The sequence below is a fragment of the Candidozyma duobushaemuli genome, assembly GCF_002926085.2.
Source record: "Candidozyma duobushaemuli strain B09383 chromosome Unknown D_B09383, whole genome shotgun sequence".
Lineage (NCBI taxonomy): Eukaryota > Fungi > Ascomycota > Pichiomycetes > Serinales > Metschnikowiaceae > Candidozyma > Candidozyma duobushaemuli.
This window is the reverse complement of record NW_020289898.1, coordinates 406,436-429,395: the sequence shown is the minus strand read 5'-3', so window position 1 is coordinate 429,395 and position 22,960 is coordinate 406,436. Positions and strand designations below refer to the sequence as shown.

General features: G+C 46.9%; 10 protein-coding genes across 10 annotated transcripts; 6 read left to right on the top strand and 4 right to left on the bottom strand. All coding sequences in view use genetic code 12, as the record gives it.

The window, feature by feature from the left end:
• Positions 1-306: 306 nt before the first annotated feature.
• PEX11 (Pex11p) lies at positions 307-993 on the bottom strand (the record flags this gene model as incomplete). The annotated part of the gene is made up of 1 exon (XM_025482253.1): positions 307-993. The coding sequence occupies one exon, from the start codon at positions 991-993 to the stop codon at positions 307-309; it is 687 nt and encodes a 228-aa protein (XP_025336871.1).
• A 1,584-nt stretch (positions 994-2,577) lies between these two features.
• Positions 2,578-5,871, top strand: CXQ87_003789 (uncharacterized protein; the record flags this gene model as incomplete). Its single annotated transcript, XM_025482252.1, has 1 exon — positions 2,578-5,871. The coding sequence occupies one exon, from the start codon at positions 2,578-2,580 to the stop codon at positions 5,869-5,871; it is 3,294 nt and encodes a 1,097-aa protein (XP_025336870.1).
• A 184-nt stretch (positions 5,872-6,055) lies between these two features.
• Positions 6,056-9,355, top strand: CXQ87_003788 (uncharacterized protein; the record flags this gene model as incomplete). The annotated part of the gene is made up of 1 exon (XM_025482251.1): positions 6,056-9,355. The coding sequence occupies one exon, from the start codon at positions 6,056-6,058 to the stop codon at positions 9,353-9,355; it is 3,300 nt and encodes a 1,099-aa protein (XP_025336869.1).
• A 70-nt stretch (positions 9,356-9,425) lies between these two features.
• PSF3 (DNA replication protein) lies at positions 9,426-9,953 on the bottom strand (the record flags this gene model as incomplete). The annotated part of the gene is made up of 1 exon (XM_025482250.1): positions 9,426-9,953. The coding sequence occupies one exon, from the start codon at positions 9,951-9,953 to the stop codon at positions 9,426-9,428; it is 528 nt and encodes a 175-aa protein (XP_025336868.1).
• A 456-nt stretch (positions 9,954-10,409) lies between these two features.
• Positions 10,410-11,150, top strand: CXQ87_003786 (N-terminal protein methyltransferase; the record flags this gene model as incomplete). Its single annotated transcript, XM_025482249.1, has 1 exon — positions 10,410-11,150. One exon carries the CDS (start codon positions 10,410-10,412, stop codon positions 11,148-11,150), a length of 741 nt encoding a protein of 246 aa, XP_025336867.1.
• A 204-nt stretch (positions 11,151-11,354) lies between these two features.
• Positions 11,355-12,656, top strand: CXQ87_003785 (tRNA threonylcarbamoyladenosine dehydratase; the record flags this gene model as incomplete). Its single annotated transcript, XM_025482248.1, has 1 exon — positions 11,355-12,656. The coding sequence occupies one exon, from the start codon at positions 11,355-11,357 to the stop codon at positions 12,654-12,656; it is 1,302 nt and encodes a 433-aa protein (XP_025336866.1).
• Positions 12,657-13,044: 388 nt separating this feature from the next.
• Positions 13,045-13,551, top strand: NAT2 (Nat2p; the record flags this gene model as incomplete). Its single annotated transcript, XM_025482247.1, has 1 exon — positions 13,045-13,551. The coding sequence occupies one exon, from the start codon at positions 13,045-13,047 to the stop codon at positions 13,549-13,551; it is 507 nt and encodes a 168-aa protein (XP_025336865.1).
• An 86-nt stretch (positions 13,552-13,637) lies between these two features.
• On the bottom strand, positions 13,638-14,777 carry LEU5 (coenzyme A transporter; the record flags this gene model as incomplete). The annotated part of the gene is made up of 1 exon (XM_025482246.1): positions 13,638-14,777. The coding sequence occupies one exon, from the start codon at positions 14,775-14,777 to the stop codon at positions 13,638-13,640; it is 1,140 nt and encodes a 379-aa protein (XP_025336864.1).
• A 2,405-nt stretch (positions 14,778-17,182) lies between these two features.
• Positions 17,183-18,010, top strand: CXQ87_003782 (alpha/beta fold hydrolase; the record flags this gene model as incomplete). Its single annotated transcript, XM_025482245.1, has 1 exon — positions 17,183-18,010. The coding sequence occupies one exon, from the start codon at positions 17,183-17,185 to the stop codon at positions 18,008-18,010; it is 828 nt and encodes a 275-aa protein (XP_025336863.1).
• Positions 18,011-18,109: 99 nt separating this feature from the next.
• On the bottom strand, positions 18,110-19,747 carry NDT80 (transcription factor; the record flags this gene model as incomplete). Its single annotated transcript, XM_025482244.1, has 1 exon — positions 18,110-19,747. One exon carries the CDS (start codon positions 19,745-19,747, stop codon positions 18,110-18,112), a length of 1,638 nt encoding a protein of 545 aa, XP_025336862.1.
• Between the last annotated feature and the right edge of the window lie 3,213 nt (positions 19,748-22,960).

The window sequence follows — 22,960 nt, the reverse complement described above, 5'->3', positions numbered from 1 at the left end:
CAAGTTTATAATTGAAACTCTTCTGAGGTTTCCATCCAAGGTTCACTGTTTAAATGCTGCCTCGAGGGTATCACAGGGAGTCTTCGGCGTCAATGCTAAGTCGGAAGTATGTAACTGCTTCACTTGATATCGTCTCTGCCATAGTCTTTCTCTGAAAGTTTGACAGTTCAGTCCTACTACATGATCAATATGACATCTCTACTAGTCAGGACTACTCCAAACTTTGGCAGGAGCAGCCTCAGTGAAGAAAGGTTTTCGTCTTCTAAGATTTGCAATAAATATATTGAAGCTCTTATTCGTACGTATTTAAGTGGCGGCCCACAAGTCCTTCAAGCCCATGATAGAGGAGATGGAACCGGCGAATCCGACGTCACCCTCAGTGAAGTGCAAGTAGTTCAAGGAATTGAGTGCGATGAACATGTCCAAGAAGTCCCAGATCAACTTTCTCTTGGCCTGGTAGATCTTCAGCTTGATAGCCTCCTCGTCGGCCTTCTCGTCAGTGGAGGTCAACTTGGCGGAGTTGATCTTGATCAATCTGAGGGAGTTGATCACACCGGCGATAAGACCAAGGAGCCAGAATCTCGAGGCCCACAAGGGGAAGTTGGCGAATCTCTTCTTGTCAACAAGACCCAACATCTTGACAAAGATGAAGCCATCCAAGGTCAAGTAGCCGGCGTAGCCCAAGTTTCTGATGACGGTGGTGGCCAGCAACACATGGTCCATGAGCTTGTTGTCGTAGGCCTTCGAGGCAGCCTGCAAGTGGTTCAAAGGCTTCAAGAAACGCATACCCTTTCTGAGGAAGGTGGCATGCTGCTTCAAGTCCTTGAACTTCTGGACGGTCTCAGCAGAGTAACCCTTTCTCTGCAAGTAGTATGACAAGAATCTAGACAAGTAGGCCACCAATCTAAAGCACTTCTCCCTCTTTGGGGTGGTGTCTATGAATTTGATGAACTTGTTCAACGTTGGGTGGTAGACAAGGGTATCGGCGACCATTCTGGAGATTTGCAGAAGAAAGTGGTTGGTTGTGTGTTTTTCTCACTGGACGGAATATGGGGTATCCTGCTTATGATAATGTCCACCAACCGAGGGCACGGGTGTACGGAAGGGCCCGGGTTTGCACCCTGGGGAAGCAACGCTGAGGAAAAAAAAACGGCGTGTCATTGGCCAATCAGCGGTTTTTCCACCTGACTGACCTGCCTCTACTTTTCAGTCATTTGGAACTGTTTCGTTTAGGAAATTTCATTGCGACACATGCTGAAACCGAGGAAGCGCGGGGCCTACAAAGCATAAGCTAGCACAAGGGGCAGTCCACATTGTATTGACGATATTTTCGTGGATAAGTGATATGGAGTGTGGCTTGGTTGCGGAAGGTGTTGGGCACTTTGTAGATGTATGATTAAGGCGTTTTTGGTGAAGAAGTAGTGGAGGAGTCGTTGATAGGGGTGTGGGGCTGACTCGGTTACGACATCTACTCGGTTAGACATGGCTGCGAAACGACACAGTGGGTAGTTGTTACGGTCCTCCGGAAAGAGGTTCACTTGTTTTATGATTTGTGGTGTCATCTTCGTGCAGACACAGCTGGAGTGGTTAGGCCAGGAGATCTGGGGTAGTGCTGTGGAGAAGCGTGGGGTGCTCGTACGATGTGGGACCCACCACTAGTAGAGTAGATGGTGGACGAATTTTGTGAATACGTTTGAGCAAGAGCCTTTTAGAAAGGAAGGTCACGATGTCGTCATTGCAAAATAGGCGAGTTGCGTGTTTCACGTTATACGGCGATAGGCTGGAGATGGAGACTGCGGCTAGACTTTTTCACGGTTGCTCAAGATAAGCGTCTGGGGATGAGGCTTGCTTTGGAGGGGTAGCCCTAAGAACCAAAGTTTATCGAATGGCTCCACGGGATGAATTTCGGTCTTTGGAGAATGGGTCAACTTACCTCTTGTGACCGATCTGGGTACCTCGGTTATTATACCCAGGCATCGCAGTGCTTATCTATGAGATGGAGGGACGACTTAGTACAATTGAATCAGCCCAATTGGCTGGTTTTCGCAAATTGGCACAATTATTTGTGACTATCGTCGGAACTGAAGTTGGCTAAAAATTTTGAAAGTAGAAAGCAGTGTTTAGTAGGGGTGTTAAACATCTTGACGCGTAGTGAGGAAAGTTCACGATTTTTCAGATATTTGTGGTTAGTGACAGAAAATCTACAAAAGGCAAAATGCAAGATTTCAGTAAAATATACAAATAGTCTTTTTAAAGCATTACTAACATTGACATAATCATGATCACGACCCTCTATTTGCAAAATCTTGATCAACTACTGATCCTAGGTTTGAAGCCTCAACATCCATTCGCATCTATAGCTGTAGCTCTCCACCACTACCGACAATCAACATCCAACATCAAGACCGAGGCTTCCTTCAAAAGTCAAACAACAGACTCTGTTGGAATCCTCAATTTCTTTTAATCAAGAGCTTTCTGGGTCATCTCTATAAAATCCACATCTCCTACTACCGTGTTGGCGCACCCTGGTGCATGCCGCACTAATATCAAAACACAAACATATACCACCACTTCAAGATGAGCTCAGTGCCTGACCACCTCTACGAGGATGGTAACACCACGGGATACCGTCGCAAACAGACGAAGTCAATCCTTAAAAACAAAGAGAATATGACGATGCCCAATCCGTCAATGCCCCTCAGACACTTTGACACCGCTTCAAGACTTGCAAATCGAAGGGTCTCGTTTGCCAACAAGGTCAAGCTCCACAAAATTGATTTTGTTCCCGCCAATGGCGAGGATCTTCCAGAAGAGGATAGCTCTGAAGAGGAAGGCAATGTTAGCTTGTCGGCGTTGGAAAAAAACACATCAAGCTTCGTTGATCTGATGAGAAATATAGCAGAGTCTCACAGCAGTGACGATGAAGACCTACCTCAGAACGAGAACGCAACAAGGTCCACTGAAGATCAAACAATGGATTTCACAGGACTGATACGACAGACCCAGGAGCAGGACATGGAGTTCACAAGTCAGCTCGACGGTAAGTTGAACCTAGCGTATCCACTTTCAACAGATCAGCACTATCAGGGCTTTGATCACGAGAACCTGAACATGGAATTGACAATGCAGTTTACGAAGAATATCTCCTCATACACTATGGTGCCAAATAATCAAGAGAATTTTCCCTCGGACAGTCCCAGACCCCATTTCCTCAATGGCCACAAGTTGCAATTCGATCACAACGGGAACGAGGAGGCCACAATGGATTTCACCAAGTTTTTCGAGGACAACTCTCGGAATGACGGATTCAATTTCACTGAAGCTGCCAGGTTCAGCCCCGTCCCGAATGCTGACTATGGAGTCTCAAATTCAGACAGAGATGGCGATGATATGGAGCTTACACAGCCATTCAACAAGCCAACAACGTCCAGCTCCGAAGAAAAGTGGCAACGGGACGAACCACTGACAGAGGAAGCGAATAGGCCACCTCCGATCTTGACCAGCCCAAGCCTCTCTGCTGACGAACAGGAAGGGCCCAACGGCGAACCCGAGAATGAAGAAACAATGGAGCTAACAAGCCAGGTAACTGTGGCAGCTCTGACATCATCCAATGAGGTGACTGAAAGGACTCAGGAGGCTGAGACTGCAAAGCCAGATCAATCGGTGGCAGCACATGAGGAATCAGTTCAAGACGATTTGCCTGAGGGACCATTGGACGTCCCTACCAAACAAGAGGGCCAGGAGAAGGAGAAAGATTCTTCAAACGAAAAGACAGACAAGAGTCCATCAGTGTATGGCACACCTGCGGTATCTCCAGTAAAACAGGCGGCCCAGCAAGAGACGGAGGCTCATGAAATTTCGAATCCACATGAGTCACCAGAAAAACTAAACGATGGAGATGAACAAGAAGGTGAAGAACAATCTGGAGAAACCGGAGAAAGTCTTGCGAAGAGCTCCCCCAAAAAGACAGGAGAAGAAGAAGAAGAAAGAGAAGAAGAAAATCCTTCCGAGGCACCGGAACAGAATAATCAAAATGAGCTTGGAGAGTCTCAGGACCAAGACTTAAACTCTGCTCAAGATGGACCAGAACAGAGTGCCCAGGTAGCAACCCAAGTGTCACAAGAACAGACGACAGTGGCAGAGCTTGAGCACAAATCGACCGAAATACAACGCCCGTCACTGACACCCGAGAGACCAAGAGAGACGTATGTTGCTGAGAACGGACTCTCACAAGAAAGTCAAAAAGAAAGTGAGGAGACAGAAGACGTTACAAAGTTCAATAAAATTGAACTGTCACAACCAATGGAACTCACCCAGCCAAGAAGTGCTATCGAGACCGTATCAGAGGTTGAACCGCAACTGAAGAGAGTATCTGAGGATTTTGAGGAGCTGAAACAAAAGCAACAAAGAAAAGAACCTCATGTATCCACCTTGGACATCCCTTTGGCAGAAACTTCGACATTGTCGATTGATGGTGTCGATGACGACTTTGACGACCCGAACTATCAGCCAGTGTCGCTTCCTACTTTCCTCAACGATATCGGTGTGAAATTTTATGACGATCTTGAGATTGCAAGTGATACCGCAAACCGTTATTCACTTTCGCTACAGGACGAATCATCTAACGTAACGGACGAGGACTACTACAAAGGAAACGTTCACCTACCATTGCTTGAGGTATTGGAATTGAGTTGCAAAGAGCTAACGCAAAAAATTCAGCAAGGCAAAGCCCTCTTCCAAGAAGTCAGCGACCAGTCTCTCAACGACAATCCGATGCTCTTCAAGCAGTACTACCTGTCGTCATATTACGACCAAATCTCGATGAAATCTCACTTTCATCTTTTGAAGGAGTTTACGAGATACCAAGCGAAGCAGGTTTGGTATCAATGGCGTACACAACTAATGCAAAACCTTTTGGAAGTACAACAGGGCAATCTCGAGCAACTTGAGGCAGACAAATCGACACTTCAGGAAAGCATCAAAGAGTTGGAACTGGTTCACGAGGACATCAAATTAGACCTTCAGCTGCTTAAGAATGATGTTTCTTCTTTCAAAGAGATAAAGGCGTCATTTAAGGATTTAGATGCCAATCAGCTAAAAATCATTAAGCTGCAACTCATGGACCTTAATAAGAAACTCCTCGAGCACCGAGTTCAAATAGGCGAGAAGGAAGAAAAACTTGCTGGAGTACGTTCGGAAATTGAAAAAGCAAATGCCAACATCCAGAATCAACGAGATGATTTGAGGAAGGCAGAGAGTCAGCTCAGCCGCAGAAGAAATTTCAGCAGCCAAGAGATCAACGACCTTGAGCACGAGGTACGAAGGACTGAAAAAGCAGCTGGAATCAGCTACAAGTCTGGTATCGGCTCCAAGAAAATCGAGTTTGAGTGCAACGCCAACATCGGTGTTGTCGTTACGTACCTGGAGGCTGCTCCAACTGATATTCGCTTTTTCGAAAAATCGAGTGAGACAAGTGATTTGATATTTGCAGACCTTGCACCTCTTGCTATCCTTGCCTTACCACGTCAAGAGTTAACCGCAGAGGAAAATCTTAAAGAGTTTCAAAGAGCATGGGAAAAATTAAAACAGGTTGATTCAGATCTCTACAAACTTTCGCTCAAACATCCATCTAAGCTTGAAATGACCAAGGATGCGCTCAAATTTCACAGCACCATTTTCAATTTTGAATCGGGGGCGGAGACAATTTATAGCCTCGAGCTCAAGGCGAACGATATCATGTACTACCCAGACCAACTCACAGTGAGTGCGAAGCCTGGCAGAAGACTGAGAACAACCACAAGTGTGTTACCTCCGCTGCATGGTATCTCAGACAAACTTATGAACAAGTTCAAGACCCCAGTTTATGACTAATGACCAAGACATTCATGAATCTGACTTTTCGTAGATACACAACACGGTCCACCAAGTGGGTGTACGGGTGTTTTACGCATGAGAAATCTTTCACTGGTAAATCTAGCTATAAACTCAAGAAACAAACCTTTCCCATCCATTTTCTGGCTATTTCACTGCCACAAGCATCGCACTCCCGATAGCCATGGACGATACAATCGACGCCTCCTACTATTTGGGTGGCAAGGCCGCAGAGGTGTCCAAAACTTTGGATATCGTCATTGGTAGCGGTGATATTGTTACCATTGACGAATTGCCAGATGACCCTCAGGAGCTTATATCCTTTTTGGAAGGAGAGTCTTGTGACGTGAAATATTGGATCCTCGTTGCCCAGGCCTATGCTCTGGACAATAAGCTAGACGAGGCCATCACCATCGCTGAGAAGGGTGTTTCTATCAAATCCAAAGGCGACAAGGATCGTTTGTTGATTCTATTGACTGCCATCCATTTTGCTTTCGTGAACAGGGGAGACGGTAGAGCTGACCATTTGAAAAGTGCTCAAGAGGCGCTTTCTCAGGTCGAGGATTCCAACTCTGTGCCTGTTCTCGTGTCGAAAGCCATTCTTCATGTCCACAAGGACGAAGCCGAGAACGCCTTGCAGCTTTTTGACCGCTTGTTAAAACTCGATTCGACTAACTGCATTGCATTGCTTGGAAAGGCTCAGGTTACACTCAGCAAAACACAAAACTACTCAAACGCTTTGAAGATCTACCAGCAGGTTTTGGTGTTGAACCCATTGATGAAGCCTGATCCTAGAATTGGTATAGGTTTGTGCTTTTGGTATCTCAAAGACCGTACAATGGCTATCAGTTCATGGAACCGTGCTCTCGAAATCGATCCCGAAAATTTCAAAGCCAAGTTACTTTTAACATTGGCCAAGTTTGACAATGTCTTCACCAACTCGATCTCTGACGAGCGATTTCTTGAAGGCTACAAAAGCGCATTGGGCGAGGCCGGCGATCTTCACAAAAAGGCTCCAAACGACAAGGTGCTTCTAATCGTGCTCGCCTCGTACTTCTACTCCAAGGGTGACTACGAACTGGTTGAAAAGATTGTCAATAAGGTCGTTACATCATCTACTGATGAAATCGCATCTGCCAAGTCTTCCAAATTGACCTCGTTCATCTCCAAGATCCTTTCACAAGGCTCTTTTTGGTTGGGACGTGTTGCCTACGCTAAAAGCGACTTCACACAAGCGCAAAAGTATTTCCATGAGGCTATCAGATTAGATGATAACAATTTGCTCGCCAAGTTGGGTTTGGGTCAAGCTCAACTCAGTCGTGGCTCATCCGAAGAGGCAATCATCACTTTTGAGTCCATCGTTAGATCCAACTCCAAATGTTTGGAGTTCAACTACGCTTTGGGCCTTTTATACTCTCAACTGAAGTCGCGTTCCAAGAATGAACAAGCAGTGCAAATGTTGGAAAGATACATCAGATTGTCTAACAGTCGTGGTTTGGCCGTCGCTAACATGAAAGACGATGAGGCCTATCTCAATAAGGAGCCAGTTGTCCTCAATGCTTATTTGCAATTGAGTCAACTCTACCAATCTAAGGATATCTCGCAATCATTGGTTTACTTACATAAGGCCATCGAAAGCAGGAAGCAGATTGGTCTGGACGCACCATTAGAAGTTTACAACAACATTGGTGTATTCAATTTCATCAAAAATAACGAATCCACAGCTGCGGAGAACTTCGCCATTGCTCTTGAAAAAGCTGACCAATACCAAGTCCCTGAGGATGCAATTGACGAAGCTGTGGTCGATCTCGGTAAAGATTTACGTATCCCAATTACTTACAATTTGGCAAGATCGAAGGAGTCTTCGAATGAGGCTGAAGCTATTGATACTTACAACAAGTTGCTTGAAGAGTGCCCCAACTACTTCTCGGCCAAACTCCGACTCCTATTTTTGGACGCTGTGTCTACTGAGAAAACACCTAAGAAAGAGCTCGAGGAAGAGATCAAGACGCTTCTTCAAGAACATGCTTCTAATTTGGAAGTAAGATCGTTTTATGGCTGGTTCATCAAGACATTCGGCAAGAAGATTGGTCTCAAGCCTGATGCTGATACCCAACATCAGAAAGAAACTTTGGTTGACTATGATTCTCATGATTGTTATGCCTTGATCTCATTGGCGAACATTTATTGTGTGATGGCCAAGGAAATCAAGTCCTCTAAGGAGGAAGATAAGAAAAAGAAGTACTTCTTGAGAGCAATTGAGTTGTTCACCAAAGTTTTGTCCATCGATGCTAAGAATGTTTTTGCAGCACAGGGTTTGGCCATCATTTATATCGAAAACAAGGAGCAGACTAAAGGCCTTGATATCTTGAGAAAGATTCGTGACTCATTGAATGACATTTCAGTCTACTTGAACCTTGGCCATGTTTTGGTCGAGTTGAAACAGTACTCGAAGGCTATTGAGAGTTATGAGATTGCATACGTGAGATTCACGAACAGCAGTGATCCTAAGATTGTGTCTTTCTTGGGTCGTTCGTGGTATTTGAGAGGCCTTGCGGAAAAGAATTTGAGCTATTTGAAGAAAGGACTTGAATACTCGGAGGAGGCTTTCGCAAAGTCTTCTACCAACAAGAGCGCGTTGCTTTTCAATGTTGCTTATGTTAAGTTCCAAATCGCTGATTTCCTCAGTAAATTGCCAACTGCACAAAGAACCGTTGATGATATCAACCAGGCCATCACTGATTTGAACGATGCTATTTCAGACTTGAATGCTCTCTCCTCCGAGGAAGAGAAGCATCCTCCATTCCCCAAGGCCGAATTGAAGGCAAGAGCCAACATGGGTACAACAACGTTGCTCAATAGATTGAACACTTGCCTTGAGGAAACCAAGGAGAATGTGAACCAATTGAACAGCAAGCTTGAGGAAGCCAAGAGGTTAAGACAGGAGGAAGAAGCGCGTAAGGCTGAGGAGGAAGAGCAAAGACTAGCCGCTCTCAGGTCGAAGCAGGAAGAATTGGCCAAGGAGCGTGCTGTTTTGCAAGAGCAGGCACAACAATGGGCTGAAGAGGCTAGACTGAATGTTGTTGTCGAATCTGATGACGATAAGGCCCTCGATGAAGAGAAGAAGGATGGCAAGAAGAAGAAGGGCAAGAAGACCCAAGCTAACGGGAAGAAGGGCGGCAAGAAGGGTGGCCGCAAAAAGAAGGATTTCATCAATGACAGCGATGGAGAAGATGAGGCTCCACCATCCGATGAGAACGAACCTGAGGAGCCTGCCTTGCCATCTGGAGATGAGGATGATGATGTTCCAACCAAAAAGACCCTGCGCAAAAAGCGTACAGTTGCCGATGACGAGGAGGAGGAAGCTGTTGACCAGGCCCCATCCAAGAAAAGAAAACAGTTTAAATCGCAAGAGATTGTGGAAGACTCTTCAGATGATAATGATGGGGACGCTGATGGTCAAGATGAAGACGGGCTTTTCTAAGCCAGCGGGAAAAAGAAATTAGATAATTTTATTCTGTAGTATACAAATGTCATGAAATTAGAATCACGCGTCACGTCAGGCTGGCCCACTGTCTATTCTGTCTTTTGCTCTCCGCTGTGACCTTGTATAGCTTCTTCTCAAACTCGTCCAAGGAGAGCAAGAACGAGCTGTTCACGTGTTTATTGGTATTGCTGGCAAAGTTATCAATCTCCAAAGCTCGCAGCTTCAAAAGCTCCATGACAATTTCAGCAACCTGGCGGTCACTGAATATGTAGATCCACTGCTCCGCGAGCTTGTAGTAGCTTGCTTTCAACGAATGTAGATCCACGGACTTGGGGTCAGCACGAATAGCGTTTAGCACCTTGGTGCTTATGAAATCAGGGGTAAGCATCTCCACAAAACTGAGATCAGACTGAGCCAGTAACTCGCTCATTGCCAAAAGCTTCGCCAACCACATCGGTAGTTCCACCTTTGTGTCCTTCTGAAGCGGTCTGCCGGGGCTTCCGTCTAGGAAACCTAGGCCTGGGTATGTCGCATTGAAAGCACAAGGCACTTTTTCGCCATCGGCTAGGATATCGTCGATGTCGTAGTATCCCATGAGTAGGTGTTTTGAGACGCGAATCTGATGTAGGACAAGACCACTATCAACAGCTGCTCAATGTGCAAGCAGGTGAAAGTGTGGAGAAATAAATTTTTAACTGCTATATTTTGAATTGAAAACCCATAGAAGTGGGAAAGTCATAATCCTTCGGTTTTGAAGAAATTCGGAATTAATGATGGAACTCCACTCCGGTCAGACCTTCTCAGATCACCTTGCTTAATCTTTCCAGCAAACAATAGGTGCGCATACCCGAAACGACCTTGATCAAGGTCCGAGTTAAATTGTCGATGATTTTAATTCTACAAGCTTACAAATTCTTCTTAATTTTGAGTAGCTAAGAGTAAAACGAATCCACTTCATGTAGTACGGACCAATCACCTGGTGTACTGGTCCACAGTACGGAATGTGAGACAGTTTTTTAAATCGCTGCTCTTCACCTACAGTGCTATCGACATGCCCGCCAAACCGCCCCTTGAATTAAACCATGAATTGATCCAGAATGAGGATCCCAACTCCATGATCAACTACACTGACGCCATCGATTACTGGCTGTCTGTGCCAGCATCGGTAAACGGTGTCTTGGGTGGTTTTGGTGAGCAGACCCTGGTTCCAAAAGCTGACATTGTTGGGTCTGCCACATTCCTTCGAAAACTCCAGACAAGAATGGAGTGTCCTCCAGGCCAAGAGAAGCTTACCATCGACATGGGTGCCGGAATTGGCAGAATCACAAGAGATTTCCTCTGGAAGGTTAGTGATAGATGTGACTTGTTAGAGCCTGTAAAGCCTTTCGTGGCCCAAATGGAGAAGGAACTTGCTATTGTAGCACAAAAGGGTAAACTTGGAGATATATATGATATTGGCATGCAAGAGTGGGAGGCATCGCCAGAGAAAAAGGGTCGCTACTGGCTCGTGTGGTGCCAGTGGTGCGTTGGACAGTTGCCTGACGAGGAACTCGTGAAGTTCTGGGTGAGATGTAAGGAGGCATTGATGGAGAACGGTACCCTTATTGTTAAGGAGAATATCGCTCCTCAGGACGATATTTTTGATGCTACGGATTCAAGTGTCACGAGAACGGACGCTAAGTTTAGACAGTTGTTTGAAATGGCTGGGCTCAAGCTCATCGCTAGTGATATCCAAAAGGGCCTACCGAGGGAATTGTACCCTGTTCGCATGTACTGCCTCAAGGCATTGTAAGCGAACATGGGACCAAAGTATATTCGTTGGAACTGATTTTAAAGGACTTCCATGCCATCAATACCTCTAATGCAATGGTCATCCTCAATATGATCTTTTGTTCCAGTTTTGTTGTATCGTTGGTACCCCGGAATAACTCTTACAGACAGGAAAGATGAGCGTAGTCTGAAAAAGTTCATTTCCGTCTCATCTCAAACACTCGTCATGTCGCTCAGAACTGCTAGTGTAGCGGTGGCAGCTGCTTTGATGGCAGCTGCTGCCGTTGAGGCTTATCATCGTTATACTGATCTCGTTCCTCTACGGAGATCTGACGCTAAACCCGAGAAGAAGAAAGAGCACTCCGAGGAACTCATCCGTGAACAATTGACCAGAAATTACGCTTTCCTCACCGAAGAGGGAATGGAGAAGGTCCGTAATCAGCGTATCGTTGTTGTGGGAGCTGGTGGTGTCGGGTCCTGGGTGGCTACCATGTTGGTGCGTTCCGGTGTGGGCAAGATCAGAATCATTGATTTCGACCAAGTGTCGCTCTCGTCGCTCAACAGACACGCTGTGGCCAAGTTGAAGGATGTCGGTATTTCGAAGGTTGACTGCTTGAAAAGCCATTTGCATGAAATCGCACCTTGGGTGGAGATTGACGTCCACAACAAGTTGTGGGACAAAAACGGCGGAGAGGATCTCATCTTGGGCGGTGATTTTGACCCCACCTTGGTTGTCGATTGCATTGACAATATCGACACCAAGGTCGACCTCTTGACATTCTGTCATGAAAAGAAGCTTAAGGTCATCTCGTCTGGTGGTGCCGCATGCAAGTCCGATCCTACAAGAATCAATATTGCCGATATCTCGAAGACTGAAGAAGACCCACTCGCAAGAGCCGTGAGAATCCGTTTGACCAAGAGGGGCATAATTGCCAACATTCCTGTTGTATTCAGTGCCGAGAAGCCTGACCCTAGGAAGGCCCGTCTTTTGCCGTTGGATGAGGATGAAATCGCCAAGGGTGATGTCGAGGAGCTTGCAGCTCTCAAGAGCTTCCGTGTCCGTATCTTGCCAGTTCTCGGTACCATGCCGGGAATGTTCGGTTTAGCCTTAGCTACCCACATCATTACGACGGTGGCAGGATACCCCGTGGAATACGTCGAGGGTAAAAACAGATACAAAATTTACGATGGCATATTGCAGAGCTTGGCAGGTCAAGAGGCTAGATTGGGCCATTTGGACCAGAGAACTCCAGTCGCTCTCAGAGATGTTCCATACATCGTGGAAGAAGTGTTTCGCGGTAAGTCGGTGGTCTCTAACTATTCCACAAGATTGACGCTTTCAAGATGGGACCCCTCCAAGGAATTGAGCTATCAGAACGTGGTCGTAATGACGAAAGACGAGCAGAAGAACCACGAGAACAGAGTTTTGAAGGGTGAAGAGAAGCTCGAGGATGTATATAGCGAGGAGGTGCTTCAAAGAGTCGCCCACAGGTTTGCTCAGGAGAAGTACTATTCCACATTTAGGTAATAATTGGCATATTGAACTAGCGAAGATGAAGCTTTGTATGGATCGGGATCACACTGAAATGCAGGCTTTTTAGCTTCTCTCTATCAATGGCATTGCAGCCGAGGATACATAAAGCGCCTCACAGAAGTCAAATCCGTCATTGTTATCCAAAAGTGACAATCTTCAAATAAGTCAACTTTCGGAAAACAAAATATTCGAATTGTCAAACACGTAGGTGGAACTCGCCACCAGGCAAGGCACAAGCACCGGTTCCTATATTTTCCGGTGTGCGAACATTAACCATTGACATCGCCTACTTGCCATTATGATCGGTCCGATATTCAAAAGGAGCCTCCGGCTTGGAAAACCTTCTCAGCTTCTTAGTAGAAGCAGGTTGCAGTTCCAGCAAATGATAAGATTTCAGCTGAACAATGCAGTGAAGAAGCCGGAGCCCAAAGGTATCAAGAAGTTGATCAAGGACTACGGATATTCAGCTTTGGGTGTCTACCTCACTTTAAGTATGTTGGACTTGCCGCTTTGTTATTTACTTGTTCACCTGATGGGCAAGGAGGAGATCCAGCTGTATGAGAACAAGGTGAAGCAGTACTTTGGCTACGGCAAGAGTGACGAACAATTAGAGAAGGAACAAGAGATTGATAGAATTCACGAGCAACATGAGCCTGAGCCCGAGGGAGCCTGGTTTCCTTGGTTTTCCTGGACCGAGTTTGCTATAGCATATGGTCTCCACAAGTCTGTGCTTATCTTTGTCAGAGTGCCATTGACAGCAGCCTTGACCCCACTGATTGTCAAGTTGTTGCAAAGATGGGGCTTCAATATTGGCTCTGCCGCTAAGGCTACACCTAGATTCGGGACCAAAGTCACTAAAAAGAACAAGTGGTTCTCCTGGTTTTTCTAATACATGTACATAAATTTGCCGGGGGCTAGCCCCAGCGTCGGAGTTCTCATGAACTTCTAAATAAATAATGACAATTTGAGAGTTCGTCAGATCCCAAGGAGCACTTTGCATCGTTCGTAGACAAAGAAGGAGCACGCCAGCATAGGGATAACCTTCATGTAGCCGATGGACAAACCCACAAAGAATCCTCTTATGCCGCTTTCGGCAAAGATCACTTGCATTGTCCTTTTGAAAGTGAGAAATTTACCGGAGTTGACGGCACCGCCCACTTGCATCCTTCTTCTGATGACTTCAAATGGGTAAGCTGCTGTTTGAGAGCACATGCCTGCTAAACCACCGGCGAAGAGCTGTGCTGACGCTCGAAGAGGGACCCTAGAGTCTCTAGAACTCACATTTTGTTTGTCTTTGGACATTTTCACAACCTTGTGACTTGAAACGTATGAGTATGGTTGGGCAACCATATAGGGTCTTAAAAGCTTTGATCTGAAGAGATCGTGGATGGAGTCATGCACGTAGAAAGACACACCAGCGTAAGGAATCATGCCCAATATTGTGGGGCCAAATCCTCTATAGAAGTTGGATAGCGGGACAAGGCTTTGTGGGGTCTTTTTCCTCATGAACTTGATCCAGTTGGGGTCAGACTCGCGGTGGGGTGGGTGTTCCAGGTAAACTTGTTTTAAAATTGAGAATAAGCGACCCTTATGATGGGCAATAAAGGCCTGGTGATCGTGGCCAGGCAAGGTGTGTTGAAGGTTCCTCGTCTCGAAGGCCAAACGGACACGAACCAAATCTAAAGGATATGTGAAAAAGACACTGGTCAAGCCCGAAAGGGAGCCAGCCATGAATCTGCGGACAGCGGTTTCGTAAGAGTCATTAGGAATGAGCATGGATCTGATCTGCTCGTATGCAACAAATTTGATGGCAGCGTATGGGAAAATACGAAGCAAGGTGACCAGGTGACCCTGGAAAAGACCGTAGAGGCCATCGTTGGCCCATATTTTGCGGCCAGCCTGGAACAAACCTTGGAACAGCCCTCTGTATTGTAGAAACTCTGGGTTCGACGTTTGGAACAAGATCTTGATACGGTCCATGGGAGCAATGAGCGTTTTGGCAGCCGAGCCGGAGATGCCCCCAGCAATACCCAGCCGAACAACATATTCAGTGGAATGCTTGTCTATAATTTTCTGCAGCCGTTTGCTGCTGTGCTCTCGGGATTGAGTGTCCATGTCATGCTTTGTCGGTATTTCCTCTGACGAGCGGGATCGTCCCATGCGATGGCTATCGTCCATAGACGGACTGTGATGCATGTGAGGTTGTTATAAGGGAGTCAAAACGACAAGGATTGGTCTAGCTGTGTCGCAAAGCGTGTGTAAAACTGGTCTATGGTACAAGTAGTTGGTGATGCAGTGTAGTTGATGTTTTCTGGGGAAAAAATGGCGAGCATGCAGAAGAAGCCCTGTGATGAACAATGGCCAAAAGAAACAAGATTCTCCGAGATGGAAGAAATTTTAAAATCCCAAGAGTTTCGGGATTGCGAAGTTTTTGAGGACTCCGAGTCGATGAGATGCTTATTGGCATTGAGAGGGCTGTGGTTGGTCCATTTGCGAGCAGGTGCACCTGTAGTATGCCGAGGTTGCATCCATAGTGGTAGTAAGTATCACGAGCTAGATTAGATTTTTTTAGAGTTATTTCTAGTGAAGTTTATGTTGTGAAGCGATTGGTATTTCAAGGTCGATGCAATAAGATGCATTTTGAGCAGCGGAAACCTAGTACCTCTTCTACAACGACCCACTGCTTTGTTACAATGGCGCGAGTTACATATGGAACCCACAAGTCACTAGTGAGTAGAGGAGGTAGTACCTCCATATCCTAAATTTGTATCGAAACGAAGCAAATGGTTATTTGTTCATACATCAGTAACTGGAGTCTAGTTATCGCCCAAGTGCCTTAAGCGATCCAGACAGCAGAATAGTGATTTTGACAGTGCTAGGATGTCTGCAACTGTAGTCCAGAAGAAAAAGTAAATTATTCATGGCTTGTGGGCAAAGAGATTTAGAAATTCACATCCCTGGGATCATTATCTTAGGCAATCGATTCGAGATATCTGCATGGCTTCTTAAAGCGGGCACGGAAGCCACCTTGTTCCCGCCTTTTGTAGCATGTTTTACGACCAAACTACAGATAAGGGGATCATCGTCAACTAAGCCAGCGTCTTAGATAAACGAATGGATTGTCTTTGGCACAGCACCTGTCTGGCGGCCACAAATGTTTTAAAGCAAGCTGGGGAACAAATTCCCTCGTAACATTTACTGAGGGCTTTAGGTTTCGAAAACTTCATCAAATCTGCCTGTGGCGCTTATCCATTGTTTGTGGTTCGCATGTGGTTAGTACTCCCATGCGTAGATGAACAGGATAGTTCAGCACAACACAACAGAAACCTCAGTGAGGTCAAAAGGTAAAATTCTGAAGAAGTTTTACAAATAAAGGGATCCTTCGAGTGCCTTTAAAATTGTCTAGGGCGGGTCAGAGCACCGCCCCGATCAAAATACCCGCCTTTACTCAAAAGCAGCCAAACCCCTTAGATTGACTCTTTCAACCATCCCGAGTCAAAAGAACGGTCGAATGGGACCACACTAGGCGCAGTGGGTGGCAAAAATGCAACATGGCCAGGCCATGTACAGTAAGAAGTCTTGCACCAGCCAGTATGGAAACATGCATATATAAGGTAATCGTACTTCGATACCATTTCCGTTGCAGATGGAAGGTAGAAAAGTAGAGCGATGCTTTGCAGCTACGGGCGGCACTCCTGAAGCAGAGCTGATCTTATAAGGTTTCAGCATGCAAGGAACCTGACATCAGTTACTAAACAGCTTAGCACCTCGAGACACGCCTGCCGACCGGTTAATCTGCTCGTCTCTTGTTTCACCGCAGGAAGAATCGGAGTCGAACGCAGGAAGAATCGAAGTCAATGGCATTGGTTATCTGGATTTTTATCGGTTCCCGGGCCAGAAGTATTTCAAATTCGGGCCCCTTCACTGTGTGGCCATACTTTAGGGGTGAAACTATTTCGAGTGGGCGGGGTCCCGCAAATGAGCGAGTCGGTTAGCTCTTTTAAGCATTCGATGGTTAGTTAACGCATTTGCGTCTTGCCATGACAACTTGCGCTACAGGTCCAGTTCATAACCCATAAACCCCCAGATCCGTGTGAATAACTAGCAACTGTTCATGGTGGGCTCGTCAAACTACTAGGGTATCGGCTAGAATCTCATTGCATCCACCTGGCGGCAATCCACTGCTCCACATAACGAACGCGTTGCTTCAAATGTGACATCGGCACGAGCGGCTCGTACCGAGGGTGTTGGCTTTGTGGCTTTTAGAGTTAGCAATTCCCCAGATTTTAAATCTCCAGGGTCAAACCTTAATCCTCGATTTCAGGGTCCCTGGAAAATCGTACCCCTAATTGTGAAGACTATAGTGAAGCAATCGCGCTGCACACAATGAGGAAAGCCCCCAGGTTTAAATCCCCAGCCTACCTCTGATCCTCGTCTATTTCTATAATTGCTTGCTGTCATGGCTTCTCCATAAAGCGCCTCAATTCCTCTTCTTTCTAATTGCCATCTTCTAACACATTATGGGCAGCTCATATTTGAAACTCAAAGACGGAACTGACTTATTCTACAAAGACTGGGGCACTGGAGACCCAATTGTCTTCTCCCACGGCTGGCCGTTGTCTTCCGATGCTTTTGAGGACCAGATGTATTACTTGGCTCTGAAGGGATACAGGGTTATTGCTCACGACAGAAGAGGCCATGGCAGATCTTCGCAGCCATGGGATGGTCACAATATGGACCAGTACGCCGATGATTTGGCTGAACTAATCAATCACTTGGATTTGAAGAGTGTAGTACATGTGGGCCATTCTACTGGTGGAGGTGAAGTCGTAAGGTACCTTGCTCGTCATGGAACCAAAAAAGCCCTGAAGGCCGTTTTGATTGGTGCTGTTCCTCCTCTTTTGGTCAAGACCGACTTCAATCCTGACGGTGTTCCAAAAGATACCTTTGACGAGATCAGAGGAAACGTTTTGAAAGACAGGTCGCTGTTTTTCAAGAAATTGGCTTTGACGTTTTACGGCTTCAATCGTGAAGACGTCGATACATCCCAAGGCTTGATCGATGGATTCTGGTACCAGGGAATGCAGGCCTCAATCAAAGCACTTTATGATTGCGTTGAAGCTTTCTCTGAGACTGACCAGAGGGAGGATTTGAAGAAAGTTGACATTCCAACGTTGGTGATCTATGGTGAGGATGATCAAATCGTTCCTCCAAAAACGGCCAGTCTCAATGCCTTGAAATTGTTGCCCAAAGGTACCGAGAAGGCCTACCCGGAGGCATCTCACGGAATTTGCAGTACACACAAGAGGCAGATCAGCATCGATATTGAAAACTTCATCAATAAGTAAGCCTTATAGTTTTGTGTTCTAAATAAGCTTTCGGCTATTTGATACTACAGAACGTTTGAAGATCTTTCGCGTAACTTCGTAGATTGGTGGAAAAACTATTTACATACTGTAGTTCTCAGAATCGCTTCGACCCCGGTAACCAGATGTTTTTTCTGTGTGGTATTTGGAGGGAGACCTGCCTCGGACAAGCAAACCAGGAGTTCTGGACGAAGCAAGCACAACGTGCTCCTCCTCCTCCTCTAGGCCACTATCCAATACACCCACAAGCTCTGCGTGCAAAGTGAAGTACTTGTGTTGCATTGTAGTGACCTTGGTACGGATGGATTTGGTAAACTGGATTCTCTCGAAGCGTGCTACCCGGGCAATCTTGTTTTCAGGGTATGTGCTGAGAACGGAGTGATTAGTGTTCTGATTGTGACGCTGGTGAGAATAGAAATCGTCTCTATCGAAGTTGAAGATTTTGTTCATCAGCTCGAGCTTGGTGTCATTTCTCTTGTTGCATGATTCCTTCACGGTTTCATGATCGGGAAGACGACCAGGAACGGCCGGGAAGATAGGAGGAGCGTTCTGAGGACCCTTGTCTCTCTTTGGGGTGTGCTGAACAAGGCTGACCTGAGCATCTGAATCAGAGCACTTGGCTTCGATGTTGAGCGCAAAATAATTTATTGGGACATCCTCGGGGCCCACGTCCAGGTGTCTAGAAGTGTAGAATGTAGTGTTTGAGAATGTGGAAAAGTCGATTCCAAGGTCAAATGCAACCACCATGGTGAAGTAATTGCGCTTGTAGCCAATCCAGTTCCCCGAACCAGCCAACTCGAACCCTCTATCTATACGGGCCTCGATGTGGGGGACGAGCCTCTCATGGGTGTCACCACGGAAAATGGGACTATGCTCAGCTGTTCCAGAAAACGGCGGTCCCACACGGAACAAGTCTGCTCTTCTGGGTGCAACTCTTTGCTTATTGCCGTCGCTGATATCATCCTCACTATGGCGCTTTTGAGCAGCATATGACGAATTCAGGTACGGCGGCTCGTGCATGCCTTGCAAAGGAGGCAGGTAGTGCTGTTGGTGGTGTGAAGACATCTGGGGCAGCTGAGTGGTTATGGGCATGCTGGATGAAAGAATCTGGGGAGGCTGGTGGGCAGGCTGGGGAGGAAGCAGCTGTGGTAGATGCTGAGTGTATTGTGGCATCTGTGGGTACTGCTGGGGCATGTGGGGGATGTTTATTAGCTGGGGCTGGCTTTGTATGGAAGGCTGGGGCATCTGGCCGGCAAACTGGTATTGCAACGGCGCCTGGATATGGGGTATCAGGGCCGGTTTAGACTGAAGACTGGGCATTGAGAGGCCGTGGAGCGGTATCTGCTGCGGAGGGTAATCCTGCCCGGCACTGGACAGATCGTGATTTGGATGGGGTTGCTCCTGGGTCAAGGGAGAGTGCAAGTTGTCGTCATGCTGGGCCATAATCTCATGGGTGGAACCGGGATGGTTCAGCACCGTTGCCAGGGGAAACGCCCTGGGGAGTCTTCGCTGGAGCTGTGGAGGATATTTGGCATTATGAGGGGCCCTGGAGGAGGAGAACTCCGACAGAGACGGGTGGTGTTGGTTAAGGACAGAGGAGTTCTGGGAGTCCAAGGCGTGGATATCGGACAGTGGGTAGGACGGGATATTCTGGGGAAGACCCTCGTCGTCGTCAAAAGGGACGTCGTCCTGGAGATGGTCTTCTGTCGATAACCCCATGATGGAGGAATTCAGGTTCATGTCCAGGCGGTTTGCAGCAGCAGGGAGGTGCCGGGGTAGAAGCACGGGGAAAGACACTTCGGATGGATTCTGGAAGGGTGGCGACAAAGTCGAAAGGGGAAATCAGGCACTATGGAACAGCAGTGGTGTTTGAAGAGACCCGTAGCTTCTTGGAGATCCGGACCCTCGAGGAGAGTAGGCCCAGTATATAACACAATGGAGGACGATGGAGAAAAAGCAGAGGAGGACGTACAAGAACAGAAAAGAGTAAAAAAGACGCACAATCGTAAACTGCGGAAAAACCGAAGTAGTGCTAGTAAATGCAGATGCGCTTGACAGCAACACAAGTAGCCCTGCGTCGCTCATCTTGGCTGAGAGCCGACGTCAATAGAGCGAGCCCACAAAAGAAAAATACCGCCGCATATTTCAAGAACGGGGCGGCTGTTTGTGGCTTTTGTCGATCGGCCCAATTTTTTTAATTTCAACATTCCGACCCACAAGGCGCGGACCTGATTCTTAGTCAAAGGGTATCGCTCGATTGTTTGGGCTCATCAAGCTGTGCTTACGATGTGCGCGTGGCTGCACGGCATCCGCGGCTGTTTCCCTGGCATCGACATATGAAGAAAGCGCAATGTACACAGAACAGTGAAAGACTAATACAACACCGAGGGGTTTTGCTGGGGTGGTGGCCGCACAAAGCGGTAATGCTGATTTTGCATGCTCTTGCGTGGGGACGGCTCGACGGGGTCATTTTTGCCGGTGGGGCCCCTCGGTGGAGCCTTGTTCAACCTGTCAAAAGCGCCTGTCTGCAGTAGCCGCTGTGGGAAAGCTTCGACTGCCGATATTATCAGCGCCGTCTTTACCTACATCAACGGCGCCCCCAACGCCAGTGGGGTCTCCAGAATGCACCAGGGACGGCTCAGTAACTCTTGTTTTTTTTTAAAAGTAATAATCTTGCTTTTCAGCCACGGCCACCACTGGGGTCCCCCGGCGGGCAGGTGATTTTCACCGGGGTCCGAGCACACGTGCCAGGACAATTTTTCGCTGCAACCCCAGCACCTATCCAGGGTCCATAAACCCTTTTCTGCCGGCCCACCTCGTCAGCACACCTGCTTGCTACCCGACCAACATGGCGATCAGGCTCGGCTAGCAACTCCAGTTTTTCTCGACTTTCAGATGAAAAAAAAAAAAAGATGCGGAAACGGCTTGCTCCCTGCCAAGCTGGCTGTTTTGCAGAGTGCATCGAGAGGTGGGTTGCAAAAGCACCTTTGCGGTTCTTTGTCTCCGTCTGAGACAGTGCCCGCCTCCTGGAATCTGCCCTATATTGAAGCTCAGACATAACCGAGGGCAAGAGCTACTCCTGCTGCTGCTGCCATTTCTACCGCTGCTGCTGCTGCAATCTGCGAGATGTGCTGTGTGCAAAGACCCGCGCTAATTCTTACATGGCCGCTGGTTCGAGACAGGGTGCATTTTATTTTATTTTATTTTTTTTTTTTTTTTGTCGCAACCGCATGGCGTCCTTCCTTATTCGTACAAGCATCACCGCCTAAATCGGCCTCTAAATCCCCCAAACCCTTACGTGGCGCAGCCTGCCTTGGTCCATCGCTCGGGCCGTCGCCGGGCTGCTCGCTCAAACAACTCGCACAAGACTCGAATTTGGTGGCAGCTTTTGTGGCTTCGCGCCAGCCTTGTTCGTGTTTCTTCTTTCCCAGGTTCCTGCTCCCTCTGGTTTCTAGAATCCTTATCAGTCGGCATACAGCCCGCTGGCCTCGTATTCCCCGTTTGCTCCACCTCACAACCGGGCCGAACGAGTTGCCATTCTCGAGAATGGTGGCCCTTCGTCTACTCCTACGGACCCCTACGGACCCTGTAAGCGCATCGTTGCTGTGAATTATTTTAGTTGACGCATCCAGCACGTCGTACAATACGCTCCTTCGGTAACGGTCCTTTTGTGTGGCGTTCACACCTTTGTGCTATTTCCACTTAGTCCTCCATTGGGACGTTATACGTGATGTAATCCAACCAACTATAGATCTGCTGCATCGGTTAAAAATGCCGCCCTTACACAAGCCGTGCGGTCAAACCCCTGTAGCTATAGCAGTTTGGGCTCCATTGACTGGCTGCTTTCTTGGCGGGTTTCTTTTCTTAGATTGATATTTAATGATTCATGTTGCAATTGGGGGCGCTCTTTTGTCGCTTGCCCTTTTTTTTCTACGTCGCTCTAGCCGCCCTGCTTCTGCTTATTCAGCCCACCACCTCTCCGAAAATCATACCGGTTGTTTGGCTCGCTACGAGGACGTGCAACGCATGAAACTCGGCTAATTTATTTCTCTCTTTATTTTTCCAACTTTATTCCATCTAATTCTGAGAGCCACACGAGACTAGGCGGCAATCCGGACGAACGGTGAATCGGGGAGTAGCCTATTTTTCCTGGGTTCATGTACGCATTACACCATTCAACAACTTCAAGAAAATAGATCAAGGGTCTCTCGAATTGGTGGCCGAGTTACAAGACTCAGCGAGATAGTGTAGCGTTTAGGGGCTTTGCTCATTGATTTTCCCAAAGTCGTGGAGAATGAAATCTTCTCTTTTGTGTCACCGTAGGTCTTTGCTCTGCAACACAAATTTGCAGAAAGAACCGGTCCACGTATCACGGTATTCCAACAGATCCACAAAACACTTCTTTTTAAGTGGTTACTCAAACATGTGTGTAGCCGAGCCATTTATGGAAGTTGTGTGTGTATGTTGGTGATTCTGAATGTATTATTACAACCCGGGTGTTCGGGCATTCGAGGTAAAATCCCGCTTTTTGTTGTTGGAATAATTTCTAACGATGCCCCTGAAATTTTGAACCCATGATTACTTACATTACCTGCTATGACGATGGAATTATCACAGCATTAAATTAATGAGAACTACCAGTTTTCAGATTTCTCCTTAGTCGAATCTCTCTTTGTTATTTGAGAGTAGTCTGTGCTAGCTTGTGGCCTAAAGTGTTGGAAGACTTTGCTACATTTGGATTGCATGATGAGTGGTTACAAGTTATCTTCAGCACGACGGACACAAAAAGATGCATATGTATAATGCTGCCTCTAAATCTGAGTTGTATGACCACTGGTCTTTTCTAAAATTTTGACAATATTTATAGGCTGTCCGAAGTCATGGTAAGATTGAGCGTTTTTTTAAAAACTAATAAACCAATTTTCCTTCAAG